Consider the following 18,213-nt stretch of genomic DNA (forward strand, 5'->3'; position numbering starts at 1 on the left):
TACAGCAGTGACAACATTTATTCAGTCTGTGTTGATCCATAGTGCCCAAATCCCTTTCTAAAGAGCTGCTGTTTAGGAAGTCATTCCTCAGCTTGTGCTTGCACAGTTGATTGTTCCTACCCAAGTGTAGTAATTTGCATCCATTGCTTTATTTCAAACCACTGCTCCAATTTATCAAAATACTTTAAAATTGTAGTCCTCTATTCCAAAATGTGTGTTCCCTACCTGTCCTCAGATTTCAATCAATAATTTAAACAAGAAATCGGAAAGGAAACTTTGCATTTCATTGTCTAGGTCTTAAAAACAAATCTTGAACAATAGCAGACTGGGGCCAGGCAATTTGGAAATACTGTTCTTACAGTTTGACTGTGAATCATTTTTTAGCGTTTTTTGGGGGTATGGTTTTCCAGCGCATAAACATATTGTGACTTACAGAAGTTTAAATTTATTGCCTTAATGGTTTTGACGATTGTAGTCAATTTCTTCTATAGTAATATTTAGGGTTCTAAATAATTAAGAATCGCTGAGACTAGTAGATTTTTTCAAGATTTATGATAGTCCTTAGTGCTTGACATTTTTAATAGAATGGTATGTTTGATTAATATAACCATTAAGAGCATGCAAATCTGTCATTGTTTTTATGAAAAACGTGTTGTTTGTACATCTTTTCTGTTGAAGTTTTTTTTTTTTTGCAATGTCAATATTCATTGGCCATCTGTAATTTTAAACGTAGCACTCCCTAAAGCTCCTACTATTTATAAACAACAACAAAAAAATCATTTTGACTTCATTTTTTTTCAGAGATAAGTTAGTTCTGTTGCCCTTTCTTTTGACCATTTTCATTCTTTGGAAACAGCACACACACTCCTACTAGGTATATTTCTCATCAAAGACTTCCAAAGCCATATATGACTTCTTAATTCAAAAGGCATCTGCTAATGGAAACATTGACATCAGCAGAAAAGAACATTAGCTAATGAGTTCTGGAAACAAAAGGGTGGTAGAAAGAACACACTCATCAGAAACTTGGTTTCTTCCACCAACCACACTACACCTTACAAAAAATTATGTATTTTTCCAGCCAAGGCATTTTTAACTGAAAAAAACCCAAACCACAAAAAAAAATGTTTTGCTTACAGGTTCTATGAATGCTTTATTTATATAGAAGTAAGTATATATGCATACCTTTAAAAGATTCTTGTTCTTCAGCCTTTTCTCTTAACAGAATGTAGGCAAGTGATTTTTGTTGGTTCCTTCCTTTATGCATACATTCACAGATATTGTTCATTGCTTTCATAATTTAAATATTTTAAGGCCTATTTTTTCTAAAATGCATTCATGTGAGGGGCTACCTCTTGGAACAGTACCTGAATTTCAGCTGTCACCCTTCTGGCTGTGTTTCTCATCTTCTGTGAGGTGTAATATAGCTCTTTGTTAATAGGAAACCCAATGACTTCAACTACTGAAGTCTGCCTGACTTGAAGCGCCAAGATAAACAGATTTCTGTGAGATAAGATGTTTGATGTCACGTCAACATTGATTCAATGATTTGTTAACACTCTTTAGATGATTTATTTTTGCTTCAGTCTTAAAAATTGTGATGTTCTTCTTAAAGTCAGTACTTTTTTGACTCAAAATTTTAATTGTTTCATCATCATCTTCTCAGGACATTCTTCAGACCTGATTATAAGTTCTTATACATTTGTTAGATTCCTACCTCATGATTTGCAGTCTCCTAAAAGAGCATTTGGAAACACAGGCAGCCTGTTGGTTGACAAGAGTTATCCGTGTACATACTGTAACTCCATGAAAAAAGCGAACTGTTTTACCCAATAAAGAGAAGCAATTATTGCACATTTATTTGGGGAGAAGAGTGTGTACACATAGAGACAGTGCCAAAGAGCAGACATTTTGTAAATGCATATTATAGCTTACCTTGTGGTAACCTTTTTGCATTTCTATACCTATGATTTTGAATGCATTTCTTGAGGATATTGCCTTTATTTTTACTTCCTCTCAGGTATTAGTGAGATATTAAAAAAGATAGGAAAATTATGGAACAAAAATAAATTTAAGTATAAGTTGCGTTTTATGCTTATACAGAATGTTTCAGGTTTCAGGCTATCATTTGGTAACTGTAGTCTTCAAAAGGACTGCCTGAAAACTTTACTGAATCCACCTGAAACTGGATTCAAACTAATGATTCAGAGTGTTCAAATTAATGATTTGGAGGAAGAACAAGATCTTGAGATAAGGGCTAGCACTTGTCAGTATTCACTGAGAGGACTTAGCCACTAAAGTGGAAACATATTTTATTGCAGAGGTCACCAAATCTGTCTATGGATTGATGGATTTCCATTTTTAGAGCCGAAGACACTGGGTTATGTAAAAGCTTTGATATCATTGGTATATTAGTTTGTGAAATTAATTTAACAGTACTTGCAGTATAGCAAACCAGAATTTAATCTGCAGGACTACCAAAAACCAGATAAAATATCAAGAAAGCAGGAACATTGTATGAGTGGCTTTGCTCCCACAGTTCCTTTACCTGCTCCCAGATATTCCCAGCCTTGTCTGTTGTTCTTGTCAGCAGTGAGATTCCATGCTAAGCATGCTTGTGTGTAGCTGTTTTTCTTTGAGAGTTCCAGAGCTGTCTTTGAGGAGAAAAGAGGATACAAACAGTGATTTTAGCAGTTTAAATTGTGGCAAAAACTGAATCAATATTTAATAGGGTAAAAGAAAGACTTCACTTTGCTTACAGAATCACAGAATGACTGAGGTTGGAAGGGACCTCTTGACGTCATGTTGTCCACCCCCTTTGCTCAAACCTCGAATAGGTTGCCCAGGACCGTGTCCAGAAGGCTTTTGAATATCTCCAAGGAGGGAGATTCTACCACCTCTCTGGGCAACCTGTGCAAGTGCTCAGTCACTCTGAGTATAAAAGTGTTTCCTGATGTTCAGGAGGAACCTTCTGTGTTTCCGTTTGTGCCCATCGCCTCTGGTCTGGTCACTGGGCACTACTGGAAAGAGCCTGGCTCCGTCCTCTTTCCACCCTCCCTTCAGGTACTTATTAACACTGATGAGATCCCTCTGAGCCTTCTCTAGGCTGAACAGTCCCAGCTCTCTCAGCCTCTCCTCATATGAGAGATGCTCCAGGCCTTTTGTGGCCATTTGTTGGAGTCTCTCCAGTATGGCCATGTCTCTCTTGTACTGGGGAGCCCAGAACTGGACACAGTACTGTAGGTGTGACCTCACCAGTGCTGAGCAGAGGGGAAGGATCACCTCCCTGGACTTACTGTTGACACTCCTCCTAATGTAGCAGAGGATACCATTAGCCGCCTTTGCCACAAGAGCACATTGCTGGTTGATGTTCAACTTGGTGTCCACCAGGCCCCCCAGGTACTTTTCTGCAAAACTCTTTTCCAGCTGGTCAGCCCCCCAGCATGTGTACTGGTGCATGGGGTTGTTCCTCCCCAGGTGCAGGACTTTGCACTTCTGCTTGTTGAACTTCATGAGGTTCCCTTGGGCCCATTTCTCCAGCATGTTGAGGTCCCTCTGGACGGCAGCACAACCCTCTGGCGTATCAGCCACTCCTCCCAGTTTTGTGTTATCAGCAAACTTGTTGAGGGTATGCTCTTCCACATCATCCAGATTGTTTATGAAGATGATATTGTTGCCTCAAAATACATCCAAGATCACCATCAAACAAGAGAAGTAAGACTACATCTCAAAGATCAGATTGCAAGAATTTTTTTTAAGACTATAACTATGGAAGTCATGATCCTTCTTTACTAATCTTCATATTTTATTGGTTTTTCCTAGTGTAACTATTTAGAAAAAGGATTTCATTTGGGGGGTGGGGGGTGTGTAATTTAATTAACTTGTAAGGGTAACTTGATGCAGTTAAAATACCAGCCATGTAAATTAGTACCTAAGTATGTGGGACTGAAGAATAGGGTGTAGTGACCAGTATCAGATATTTGGACTCAAGCTTTGTAGTAGGTCAAGACTGGTCCTTCTACTGCTTGGAGAATATGATGCAAAAAGGCAAATTTAATTTGCGCTGCTAATTAATTATTTTAAATTCTTATTTTATTTAGATACAGTTATTTTTTATTCTCACTATTATGATCTGAAGGATTATTGAATTAAAGTAGCAACAGTATCTTTTTTTACCAATAAATGTATTCTATTCAAAAATGTATTTTTAATTAGGAGATAATAAAGTGATATATATATAAAATTTAAAATTTCAATACTGTCTAATGTCCAGTATTTTGATTTATATTACAACAGCTTCAAAATGGGAGAAAAAAATCTGTAGTTTTTGAATCATATTGCAATGGGCTGGCTTGATTAATGTATACTAAGAATTATAATTATGTTAATATTTGCATTGTGCAGTAAAATTTTGTCATGCATGTTTATACAAACCCTTTCACTTGAATGCATTTCAGACCCCTGAACAATGCTAACTGGCTGAGATATGTAGGAAGACTAGTAAAACTGCCATAAAATGGACTCTTCTGTTGCTCATAAAATAGTAATATTTGTTAACACCTCTAATTTCTGTCAAATTCTTTTCTCTTTCAGTCTAAAAATTATTTTAATCTGTATTTCAAATACTTTGTCTGATGAAGCTTGCAATTGCAGCAGGTACTTAAACATTGGTAACAATGTTTAATGTGCTATCTAAATTCTGGGTATATTCAAGATTAGTTATTATTATTTTGAACTTGCTGATGAAAAATGTAAAAAATAGCAAACAATTCAGTTTCTCCTATAATTCTTTCCTGAGATGAATTTCACTTATACCTACCCTTATTCCAAATAAAAAAGCTATTTTTCAGTTTCGTAATTGGTAATGCAAAGTGATGAAAATTTAAATCAAAGTAGTTTTTATTTCTTCACACTTGGAGACTGGTAAGAATCAGGACCAAGCATGATATCTAGTCTCATTCTCAGCCTTAATACAATACGTTTGTCAAGGCTACAAGTAAGCAAAGGTGATACAGCTCTCTAGAAAATGTTTTAGTTTTTTTCTCAGTGTCTTAAAAATATAGCTCAGTACAGCTGCTTAGTACAGTACAACTGAGTCTAGAGCTCTTACCAAAATGATATTGTGTTTTAATTTTTTCAGCTGTTTTTATGTGTGTTTATAAGGAGATAGCTGATGGATCGATTATGAAGCATAGTTTGATTTTGATTGTCCAGTTTTATGGAAACTGTTATATAACTTACCTTTGTTTAAATTACTTCAGTTACTTCATGCCAGCCTAAGACTGCAAAATAGACACTTCAACTGTAAAGCAATAAAGCAAATGTCAGAATCAGAGCCACAAGATAAAGCAGGGAATCACCTCCTAGTCTCTTGCATGATTATGTTTGTAATATAAGCATATAGTATTTCCTTTTATGTTGATATTCAGAAGAAATTAACCTGTTTTCATCTTTATTATCTTAGCCGTGTCCTCCAGGGGCCCGTGATTTTCGAGAAAAACAATGTGCAGACTTTGATAATATGCCTTTCCGGGGAAAGTATTATAACTGGAAACCCTACACTGGAGGTATGGTGTAGCTTTGCAAAAATGTTATCATATGTGAAGTCTTCAAAATTCTATAAATGTTATATATAAACTGATGTTTATAAATTGAATGTTTCGATTAAGATACAATGAGTGAAGTTTGCTAAGCTTATACTTTTGTCAATTGCTGAAAATGTTACAGAAGAGACATTTCTGTTCTGGTAGAGTTTTGTTTTACTGTGAAGGGGAGTGAGCATCATTGCAGGGACTCCACTTTAAAATATGGATCCCTTCTCCACCTGCAGTTGCAATAGAATTAGAGATTACATAGGTTATCTGTAAGTGCCTTTGATTCTATGGTGACAAGTTCAGTATAAAAAAATCTCAATATGTTTTCCTTACTTAAGGTCAGAAGAGTAGGAAAAGGAGAAAGAGGAAAAAGCATTTATAAGAGTCTCTAAAGACTGCTTTGATAATCGAATTATAAATAATCACACTGTGCAATAAAAAGGTATTTTGGGGCAGGGAAGAGGGTTGTGATTTCTTTTTCTCTTTGGGACAGTTTAATCAAGCTTAGTTATGTTTCTGTCATTGTTCAAAGTTTGTAGGTTGCCCTTTGATTATTTTGTCTTTTCCTGTTCTAAACCCTGAGTGAATAAGTCCATGTTCCCCTTTGTGCTTTTGTATTTTATTGGATTGAATGGTTTTATTCTTATTTTTTTAGACCAAAATCCTAAAAGGGACCATTGTGATCACATGGTCTGAGCTGCAGTGTAATTCAAGTAATAGGACTAAATTCCTAATTGAAATAGTCTGATCTTGTCTTTGAAATTTACCCTGACATACTTCTAGCACTACATTCTTTCATTATTCATGTTTTTCAAATGATGAATTTGTATCCTTATTGTTTTAAATTGTTCAATAATCATTAGGGTTGTATTAACATAATGGAATCATTTTGGAGCCAGCCATCCTTGCCATAATCTTTTTTGGAAGACAGTTAAGTAGAGAAATCAATAAAGGGAAGTAAAATAAAGTGTATACATATGGGTCATGTATGAGACAAGATTATACGTTTCAGATCTGTTTATGCATATATATTTTTAAGTACTTATTAAATTTTCAAGAATTCTGGTGTTTTGTTTTGTTTTGCTTTGTTTTTGTTGTCCAGGTGGGGTTAAACCATGTGCATTAAACTGCTTGGCTGAAGGTTATAATTTTTACACTGAACGTGCTCCTGCAGTAATAGATGGGACTCAGTGCAATGCTGATTCACTGGATATCTGTATCAATGGAGAATGCAAGGTTACAAATGTTTTATATAATACTTCTAGATTACTTCGTTGGGTCTGCTATCTCCTACATTTAATTATGGTACTTGTTTGTTACTTATATGAAATGGGAGTGTTTACAAGTCAAGTTGTTAATGAAAGAGTAAGATTGACACAAAAAGAAATAAAAGGTATTGCATAAATAAGACAAATAATTTGAATTTCATTATCTTCTCACAGACATTCATAGAATCCTTCATTTTGTCTTTTTTCTTGCTTTGTGGTTTCTGTTGAAGAATTGGTGGAAAGGGCAACAGGAGATTAACAGATTCCTTGCCCTGTCCCAAGGCCTGTTTCATCATTCCAATTAGATCACCACTCTGGCTGAAAAACAGTAAATGTGAACATACTAATCTGTTTCTCTCTAACTAGTTCATCCTGTTGCAAACAATTCTGCTTTTAATGTAATTGAAACAAAGTTGTCAGTATTGCTCAGTAGTTCTATGAAAAAGTGTATAATGATGCAAGTATTTGTCATTTACTAAAAATCTGATTATCTTCTAAGATTCCTGTAGAACTGCATTGCATGAATTTGCAGAGAATTGGAGGTCTGTGCCATATTTTCATATTGTTATATTCATCCCACTGCTGCTTCAGTTTAGCAAAGTGTTTAATTATGTACTTAAGTCTAAACATCTGAACAATGCTGGTGACTCAAAATTATTTGATTTCACTGAAACCACTAACATAACTAGAGCTTAACCCGATGCTTAAGTGCTTTGCTAAACTGAGTGCTGAAGATGTATGTTTATTGAATAATATGATGAGATCAAAAGCATTTGCCGTGTATTAGTAAACTAACCAAAAAAAAGCACAAGAAATAACATGCGAAATTCTGGTGTACTTTATACATAAGAAGATTTTACTACTTTCGAGAAATCTTTTAAAACTAATAATCAGACTAAAACTCAAGTTGAGAATGAGCTATGTAATAAAATTGTGTCTCTGTCTTCTTGGTGAATCAGAAAATTGAAATGTAAATGGTTAGAATAATACTATTTCATAAATTATTTAAAGTATTTTAACTTCTCTTATGACCTATGTATTACCTGTTTACAAGATGGTAGATAATATCGCTAGACAGTAAACCAAGTTATGTAGCTCCCTCCTTTTTTGTATAAATCCTGGAAAAAATTGGCAAGTTGCAGCATTCATTCTGTTTACATCCTACTTGTTCATTCTCTTTTTTTTTTTTTTTTAAAGATTCAGCTGTCTATATTTTCATTAGCTTTGTAATAGGGATGAATCAATAAGTTATAGGGAGTTAATCATTGTTCACCGTATATAGATTTCTTAAATAGATAATCAGAAATGTAATGTACTTTTAATGATCAGTTATAGACACCTCTCTCTTTTTTCCAAGGGCTTTTGAATCCTATCTAATACAGCATGTAATTCAGCCTTTCACTAAGTTTCATTCTGCATTCATTCTTACAGTGAAGTAATTTACACTTTACATTCAACCTTGTAAAAATACTTGCAAGTTTTGCCTGGAGGATGTGGAAAGATGGTCTATGAAGCTGTAAATACCTTTGGGAACAATAATATTATTTATGCTGCATAAATGTTTAAGGAACACACAGCAAATGTTTCCCTTAACAAAGCAATACAGATGGAATGCTATTAGCTGTTGTGATATTAAATAAAAATGTCACTAATCATTTATTGATAACTGTAATAATTACATTGTTTGTAAAATGCTTTGAAATCCCTTCCTGAAAGTCACAGTAGAAATACAAAGTATTTATTAATCAAGATTTGGTAACAAAACAAAATGTGGATGGTTCTACTTCTTTATTTTCTTCCTCTGGTAAACGAAAACCCACTTACAGTAATAGCTATCAAAAACAGAGTAGATAAAAAGAACAACTGAATATCTCAAACTTGAAACACTTCAAAAAAACTATGAAGATAATGGTGCAAGAAACCATCGTCCTGTTAAAATATTTGTTCTTATCTGTTCTCAGCATGTAGGTTGTGATAATATTTTGGGGTCTGATGCTAAGGAAGATAGATGCCGTGTTTGTGGAGGAGATGGGAGTACATGTGAAGCCATTGAAGGTTTCTTCAATGATTCATTGCCCAGAGGAGGTATGCACATATAGGTCCATTCTGTTGTACAATGCATTTAGATGATTGTTTAGTAAATAACAGTGCTGCATTGGTTTCCAGCATGGCATTGCTGCTGGTCATTCACTTTGACTCCTTTTGCCTTGTTGTTTCCTTTTTCTGTATTAGTTTGGATTTATGTCAAATACAACAATATGTTTCATTACTGAATACTTAGTTCTCATGGTCTTTAATGCACTTAAAAAGAAGTGGGTGGGGTTTTTTTAATTCATTAGTTATGGTTGTATGGTAAAAGTAATTTTGTGTATGATTTTAATGTGTATGGTAGATTCTGATATTTAGTCACACATGAAATTTTAAAATAGAAAGAATCCAGAAATGTCTCTTAAGTTCATGTTATTAAGAACTCAGGAAGTGTGTATGGGCAATTATTTGAAAGCTTAGCTCAAAAAAGACAATATTAGTGTTGCAATCTTAGTGTTATCAGTTTTGGGCCCCCAAATACAAGAAAAGAATTGATTCACTGGACTGAGTTCAGTTCAGTGAGGGGGCTGGTGCACTTGCCCCTCTGTGAGTAGAGGCACAGGGAACTGGGTTTATTTAGCCTGGAGAAGAGAAGGTTTGTGGGAACCTAGTATCAACCTAATACCTATGAGGAGGAGGTTATGGAGAAGACAGAGCCAGACTGTTCACAGTGGTGGGTACATGGTGGGAGGAGAGATAATGGCTATTAATTGAAACAAGACAGGTGCTGACCAAATGGAAGGAAAAACTTTTTCCCCAGAAGGACAGTCCAGCAGTGGATCAGGTTGCTGAGAAAGGTATTACAGTTTCCGTCTTTGGAGGTTTTCACAACCCAGCTGGATAAAGCACTGAATAATTTGGTCTGATCTCCTAGCTGACCCTGCTTGTAGCAGGAAGTTGGACTAAACGACTGAGATCCTTTCCAGCCTGAATTATCCTATGATCATTTTATACATTAATTACTTGTGATACACTGTTGAAAAGACTTTATTAGCATTTAAAAAAAGGAATTCCTGACTACGTGGTAAATTCTTGCTATCACTTTCAAATTTGTGTCTGAAATTTAAAGAGTTTTCCATTATATCACATGAAAGAAAATGTTAAAGTACATTTGAATCCCATATCTCTTGCTAATTTTTAGTAGTAAGTAATTTATTAATGGTTAGTTTTATGACTAATATTGTTTAAGATAAACAACAAGAAATAAAATCTATCTTTGTCTTATAGGCTATATGGAAGTGATTCAAATTCCGAGAGGTTCTGTGCACATTGAAATAAGAGAAGTGGCAATGTCAAAGAACTACATTGGTAAGAGCATGGTTTAAATAGCAGACTGTTATTAAGTTAGAGTTTATGATGTGATTTGAAGGTACATTTTCTGGTTTGGCCAAACCATACACATAGTAGAAGCAGCAAAGGGAATGGTAGCTGTTAATATTAGGTTGTGGTCAGATAGTTGCAGCAGTTGGTTAGGATGTATTCTCCTGAGTGGAGCTAATGAAATACATCATGTGATTCCTCCTTGTCCAGTCAGTGCAAAATCAGGTCAACTTCACTATAGTTCTAATGTCAGACTTCAACTGAAGTGAATGAGGAACACTCAAATGATATACTGTCCCACTCTGAGGTAGCATCTTCCATCTGGGGAAGTCTCTGATCTTGGTGGATTGTACTGTTTTAAAACATCATTTTATTCTTGGAATGATTATTCATAAACAGCCATGGTTACTTAAATGCTAACAATACTGTCTCCTTATCTTAAGGCAATTTAATGTATGTATTCCACAGTGTTTCTGTGTTGTAGGGACTTAATGCCATCCCTGATAGATATGGAAAATGAGGTGCAGAAAAACTAGGTGCTTAATCGAGATCACTCAGAAAGCTTGTGGTAAACCACAGAATTAAATTCAAATTTCCAGATTATGATTCCTTTCTTTAAAGACTGTGTTAAATTTGCTTTCTGTTTTTTTTAACACTGATGGGTACAAATCTGGCTTCGTCGAACTCAAAGCAACATGCATTTCTGAAAGTCTCTGTACCCCGATTTGCACATGATGCCTGTAAGTGTGAGTTTGAAGGGAAAATATTCTCCTAGGTACATTAATTCCTAAATTGATTATATTGATAATAATGGTACCTTTTACTGTTGGATGCCTACTTTTCTTTCTGCCTGCCCCCACCCTCCTTTAATTCAGCAGATTATCAAGCTCCCTCCATTCTGCAGGAATAACACCACTACTCCAGCAATAGAGTGCTTATTATTCTTTCAGCATCATGCTCCCCCTGGCCCCTCCCCTATGTCAAAATATACTGCGGGTAAGGTTGCTCATTGTCCTGGTTTTGGCTGGGATAGAGTTAATTTTCTTTCTAGTAGCTGGTATAGTGTTATGTCTTGGATTCAGTATGAGAAGAATGTTGATAACACTGATGTTTTCAGTCATTGCTAAGTAGTGTTTAGACTAAGTCAAGGATTTTTCAGCTTCTGATGCCCAGCCAGCAAGAAGGCTGGAGGGACACAAGAAGTTGGGAGGGGACACAGCCAGGACAGCTGACCCAAACTGGCCAAAGGGGTATTCCATACCATGGGACATCACATCTAGTATATAAATTGGGGGGAGTTGGCCTGGGGGGGATCGTTCGGGAACTAACTGGGCGTCAATTGGCGGGTGGTGAGCAATTGCATTGTGCATCACTTGTTTGTATATTCTAATTATTCTATTATTATTATTGTAATTTATTATTATTATTATTTTCTTCCTTTCTGTCCTATTAAACTGTCTTTATCTCAACCCATGAGTTTTACTTTTTTTCGATTCTCTCCCCCACCCCACTGGGTGGGGGGGGAGTGAGTGACCGGCTGCGTGGTGCTTAGTTACCGGCTGGGGTTAAACCATGACACTCATATATCCTCTATTAACATTTCAAACAGAGGTGGTGGGAGAGGCATACAATGCATCCCATTGTGGTCATTTTCTGCTAAGAACCATATTGTCAAAAGAGCATTTTGTAAGATTGAAATCTACACCAACATTAGTGTCATTATATTTAATAAACAGATTCATATTCTGTTTCTGATTCTATGGGTAGCTGAAAACCAGAATAAAGAAGTTATTCTTAGTTACTACAATTAAGTTTGCTATTCCTCTAATTTATAAGCAGGGAAAAGGGATCTGGAAAAGCATTTAGATCCGCACCATCTGTATAAAATTAATGAAAAATGTCATTTTTTTGGCTTAAATAAAAAATATAGGCAACTTCTTTGGTATTTGATCTGGCCACAGATCTAAAAATGTAAAGCGGTACATAAATACTTTTTTAATGTGTTTGTTACAATTTCAAGGGGTTTCCTGAGTTTCAGGCTCTCTCCTCACTGCCTTGCTTCATGCCACAGAAGCCTTGGTTAACACAAATGGAGGATTCCTCTCCTTCACTTGTTCCTTGTGTTTCCAACTTTCAAAGCTGCCATTATATCCTAATGAAAGATAATTTTAATAAGTCACAGGGGCCATTTCATTTTGTGTTGGGATGTTTTGTACTGTGAGTGTGAACTAGATCACTATTTTAGGATCACCAGTTTCTGGGGAAAGAAAGGCTTCTAGTTTGCTCCCTAAAAAGAACTGTACAAGCACTATGGTAATTAAAAATGAGTTTATTATGTTAAAATACATACCTCGAGGGTATTGTTTTATAGATATTTCTTTAGTGGCAGTGTCAACTTCACAGCTCCTTCCCTGTCTTTATGGAGTTCCCTCTGTTCCAGGACAGCTGTTTGTGTGGCCACACCATGAACCAGATTAGAGAACTGATTCAGCTGAAAATAACCATTTACACATATTTTGGTTTATGTGCACTGCTGCCAAATATGTGACCACAGTCTAAAAAATCAATTTCTCCATTTGGAAATATACAAAAAAGGAAAAAATAAAACCTTCCTCTGTAGCTCCTCACACTGGCTTTGAGGTTTCTTCTTTGTTCCTTTCACTTAGCAGGCTTTCAAACTAACTTACAACAAACATCCCACAGTTCCTTAAACTAAGATCCTGTTCTTTTGCAAGCCATGACCTCAAATTTAGGCTGCAGTTAGACATTTGGCAACTTCAGTTAGCTCAATCAGCACCTGTCCTCCCTCCTCCTGTCTCTGGCTGATCATTTCTGCATCAATATCACTCCTAGTGTTGTGACAGCAAAAGTACGTTTCTGCAGCTGCATAAATAATTCAGTATTTTCAACTGATCTGTCCAAAAAATAACCCAGCAACAGCAAAATTGCCTGTTTTCAGAGCTGCTGAAAAAATGTATGTTTAGTAATGCTGTTATCTTCCCATAAATGGATTGATCCGAGGTGACATCTTCCCTTATATTCCCCTTATGCAACAGGGTGTTGTGTACTAATTTCTGGTGGGCTTCCTGCATTCTCAAGTTCTCATAAATTATATGATTGGGACATTAACTTGTTCCTTCTATCTCATATGCTAATAGCATTATGCCACTGCTTCATCATTGTCATGTAATTATATTATTGGAATGCTATTCACAGCTGTGTGGCCTTCACCTATGCATAACAACTGACATTAAGCAAATCTATTTACAGAATACAAATGCGTTTTTCTTTGGCAGTCAGACAGGTAACAAATTAACTGCTTTACTTCTGGGTGTATGTTAGTTTAAGTGTATATAGCATACATACAATTGATAACATATAATTTCAGAATAATTAATTATGTAAACAATGTATGAGAACATTTGTTCTGCTGTGTTCATTTATATGTCTTGTTTGTTGTTGTTCATATGTCTCAAATAATATAAGTAAAAAATTCACTTCGTTATTTGCTCTTAGTAGATATTAGACATACTGACGAGAAAATGTTTGGGACTGAGTGGCACAGTAAGAGACTTTAATGTATCTTGGTGGCTTTGGAGACCCTGTGACCCTCTTTTAATTAAGCTAGATTTTGTGAAAGCAGGATGGATAGAAATTTTTGCTATGGGGAAATAAGACCACTAATAAAAAAAATACTGATGTTCAGCTGTAACATAGTTATTTCATATACCTGCTTAAAATAGATAAATAGTGGAACTACTGTTCCTTTCTTTTAGTACAGTACTGCTTGCAATTTGTCTTGTTCTCCTGTACTCACTTTTTTACTGTCATCTCCTTCTTGTACTACAAAACCTATATAGACAATAAGGAATCTGAATTACTTTGGGAATTCCAGATAAGTGAATGTGTTAGAGCTAGTTTCTTCACTCAGAGCACATGTGTGTTTCCAGAGTAAATCCAGGGAAGTCAATGGAATAAGATTTATGCTATGGAAAGACATTCCTTTACAGACCTTATGGTGCTGATGGAAATGTTTACTAATACCTGCTGAATATGGCTGTCACTAACAGAACTATCTCCTGTTCATATGAATGCTCTCTCATCTCTTTTAGAAAATTTGAGTGTCATTCAGACATTTTCCCTAACTGTTTAAGGTATCCGTCTGTCCACACAGATGTAGCTGAGAATAAAACTTGATACTAAGTTGTCTTATTCCTTATGATTGTGACTTGAGTTTGTAAATTCCCTATCTAGTGAAGTCAGTGATTTATCTCAACAAAAAATGACACAGCTGTTTGATCATGTATTTCCAACCATCATTTTGCCTTTAAGAATGTTTTATTTAAAGTAAATATGAATGCTAAATAACTCAGTAATCTTCACCTTAAGTCAAGAAGTCAATGTCTAATTAACAGAATATTCACCTTAAGATACAAAGTCAGTTTCTTATTTAGAAACTTAATCTAATATTAATGATAAAAAATCAAATATAAGTCCCTGAATAATATCTTCTTGTCCAGCCTAATTGGTTGGCTAGCTAAGAAATTTATGTTTTGTCTACAGTACTTTTATGGTTTAAGGCTGTAAATTAGGTATAATAAAATATCTTGGCAGATTAAATAGCTAGTATTTGTGTTGTAGTAGAAGTATCTTGGATTTATGCTTTAAGAAGGAAAAAAAAAACCAGTAGACAAAGACAACAAAGCAAGAGCTGATTGCCAGACTCTGATATCATATCTGACTGATATGTCAGACTCAATAGTCCTTCTCTTTTTTTCCTCTGCACATTATCTGAGATACCTATCCCATGCCCCAACATCTTAATCTAAAGATTAGATTGATAATTTATTATACATTTGAGGCCTACGTATATCTGAAGTAGAACAGCATACATTGCACATGGGCTCAGTTTTAAAGTTGAAGATATATTGCAAGTTGCATGAGGCATTTTGTTTTGTTCCATATAGCATCTGCATGTTGAAATCTGCAAAGTATACCTGCACATTGACTATTATTAAAGAGGCAATATTGTCAAACTGCATGAGGGATATTTTGACCAGGGCTAAAGAAAAGGTTTTATGTGGCTTGAAAAAACAGTGATGTTGCGCTGAAGCTCACATACTTCTAACAGATTAGTAGTTTAATTTGCAATGGCTTCTCCATTATAAATGCTGCTTCCAATTTTTAGGTGGCTTGTATTTTTTTTTAAGCTTTAAAAACTGAAGAGGATGACTACTATATTAATGGTGCCTGGACTATTGACTGGCCAAGAAAGTTTGATGTTGCTGGAACAGCTTTCCATTACAAGAGGCCAACAGATGAACCAGAGTCTTTGGAAGCACTAGGCCCTACTTCAGAAAATCTCATAGTCATGGTAAAGTTATAATTAATATATTTCTGAAATTTGAAATAAATATATATGTTCTTAGGAAAGACAAGGCCATGAATGAAATCAAAATAGGTTGTGTTTACAAAGAGTATACAGTTTACCTAGCTGGGACAAAACTTTTTAACACAGCTTGCTTATCTTTCAAAACTGACAAGCAAACATTGTGATGAAAAAGGGATAAAGTCAGAAGAGCCCCAGGAAATCTCACAGAAAATGCCCCATCTGTGTTAAATGTGCTTTGGAATAATAGTAGCAGAAATTGTAAATGGGGCATATAATGTATCTCTGCATACTGCTGATACATGGAAGTGTTGAGATATAGCATGACAGTTCCTGACAGTTCTGTAGATGTCAGTAGTTTTAAGCCTAGCCTGAGTGTGAAGTATACTTTTACCACAAGAAGAGTATCATGATTTGACCTGTATTAAAGTATGTTGCTGTGACATACATTGCTCTGAATAGATTGTACAAAATATGAGAATGTAACAGAAGATGTGACCAGGGTCCTGGTACCCTGTCTCTGATGGTAGGCAATAGTGAGCCTACTGTTGCTCTACTGTGTTGAGGAGGAGTATAAGAACAGGGTGATACTTGCCCAGTATATTCAGGGATTGCTTGAGCCAGACAGGACTTTTTTGTGTATAGAATGATTTTTGCCTGGATATTCACATATTAGGTGAGATTTTCAAACACCCAAATCCTGTTTTTTCTCCTGTAGCTGTGGATATGCTAGAGTCCATGTAGAATGAGTTACACAATGATTAATAGTGCCTTTTCTCATTCAGTCAGTGCCACTGACTTTCTTACTGAAAGTTCTCTGCTCTTTTGTCCAATGGATATAGGCAGATACGTCTCTGCAAAATATCACAGAAGGTAGAAGGGGATGAGAAATAACTGAGATGTGTCAGATTGCTGCATCTTAACATGATATATATTATTAGTAACAGAAAGAAAAAGTTAGGTAGAGAATCAAAGACTAGTGTTGGACAGATGGTATGTGGAAGTGCAGTTAAACAGTGAGGGTAGACAAAAGCTCATAGTGATTGTTGCACTTTCATCTGTATCATTTGCAGTGATATATCTGCAGAGAGAGTTTTGATACTCCTTTAAAGGAACCACAGGTGTGATTCCACCAAGCTAATGCTGTTGCCTATTGCATTAGGGGAAAACAATGACCTAAACAACAGTCTGTTGCTGTTACTATTATTACTATTATTATAGTCACTAGAAGTGTAAGCAAGGGCAGAGCTAGGTTCATAATTGCTATGTGAGTAGCTCCTCACAAGATTTCAGTGAGGACTGCTGCATGTTTGCACAGTAATGTCCTTAACCAACTTTGACCTCACGTAATTATTCAGCTACCAAATTAACTTCCATTAAGACATTAATTTTATGAAAAATGGCTTTTTAGAACAATTATGTCAGGAATAAAGAACTTACAGAAGTTATAAAGTTGTGTCAAGGGAAAAAAAGACAAAGCTCACCTTAGACAATAATACTTTTCTTTTACATATGTTTTAATAGTTAGTCCAGATTCTTTTGGGAACACCTAAAAGAACTACTATAGCTTCCTTTGTTACTTTTTTCCCTTCCATAGGACATAACACATACCTAGATTAAATGTCACTGTAGTTGCTCTCTGCTTGCCTGTTTTAATGGTATAACCAGTTGTTTTCAACTACAGATTCTGCTACAGGAACAAAATTTGGGTATAAGGTATAAATTCAGTGTTCCCATCTCTCACACTGGCAGTGGAGACAATGAAGTTGGCTTTGCATGGAATCATCTGCCTTGGTCAGAATGTTCTGCCACTTGTGCTGGAGGTAAGACACCAGGCAGTCAAACTTCAGGGTAAACTGAATTGCAAGATACAGTTTACTACATAATTATGTATGTAACTAATTGAAAACATTTCTTTCAGACATGCCTCAAACCTTAATTTAGTAAAAGAACATTTATTTTATCACAACGGATTTTGTTGTTTTCAAGTACATTTAATATGTTCAGATCTTTTTGTTAAATACAGTGTATCATCTTGGCACAGTGTGTCTCTGTCTGCTGATGCTTCTTCTGAGATTCTATTGAAGCTGGGATGTTTGCTTTTCACAGGAGCTTTCTTGATAAAGGACATCAGAAGTTTTAAGTAAGGAGGTTGAAAACCAGAAGGCAAATAAGGCAACTGTAAATAAAGGCATGTGTCTGTGTGTGTTTGTAGGTATGCTTCACAAGATCCTAGTCAGCCCTCCTATCCTCCAGCCACCAAAGTTTAGGATACATACTAGTAGCTCCTCTGTAGCAGATGATAACAACTCAATTATACTTCCCAGCCCATAGCAGTATCTGAGAATTGTTGCCTATTGGCAGCGATGGGGGATTTGTAGGTTGTCCCATATGATTCATCTTGGGTGCCTTTTGCCCACAATTTACTATATTCCTAATCCTCCCTCTAGTGGCCACCAATGCAATTCTTTACCTCTGGCTGGGAGAGCAGGACAGTTGGCTTCCTTCAAAGCCAACACCATTGCTGCTGCATGGACTGGTGAGTAGAAGTGCT

At 35.7% G+C, this 18,213-nt stretch overlaps 1 protein-coding gene across 13 annotated transcripts in view; it reads left to right on the forward strand.

Annotated features, from left to right (window-relative positions):
• LOC121232867 (A disintegrin and metalloproteinase with thrombospondin motifs 6-like) overlaps positions 1 to 18,213 on the forward strand; it is a 185,216-nt gene that overhangs the window by 128,387 nt on the left and 38,616 nt on the right. For 10 of the 13 annotated variants that reach the window (XM_041121341.1, XM_041121348.1, XM_041121343.1 and 7 more), the window contains 6 exons: positions 5,465 to 5,567; positions 6,697 to 6,830; positions 8,824 to 8,947; positions 10,178 to 10,258; positions 15,481 to 15,644; positions 17,344 to 17,482. In XM_041121341.1, coding sequence (XP_040977275.1) covers positions 5,465 to 5,567; positions 6,697 to 6,830; positions 8,824 to 8,947; positions 10,178 to 10,258; positions 15,481 to 15,644; positions 17,344 to 17,482 — 745 coding nt within the window. Of the gene's footprint in view, positions 1 to 5,464; positions 5,568 to 6,696; positions 6,831 to 8,823; positions 8,948 to 10,177; positions 10,259 to 15,480; positions 15,645 to 17,343; positions 17,483 to 18,109; positions 18,199 to 18,213 lie in introns of all 13 variants that reach the window. The other 3 variants (XM_041121349.1, XM_041121350.1, XM_041121347.1) reach the window with 2 other exon arrangements.

The sequence above is a fragment of the Aquila chrysaetos genome, assembly GCF_900496995.4.
Source record: "Aquila chrysaetos chrysaetos chromosome W unlocalized genomic scaffold, bAquChr1.4 W_unloc_1, whole genome shotgun sequence".
Lineage (NCBI taxonomy): Eukaryota > Metazoa > Chordata > Aves > Accipitriformes > Accipitridae > Aquila > Aquila chrysaetos.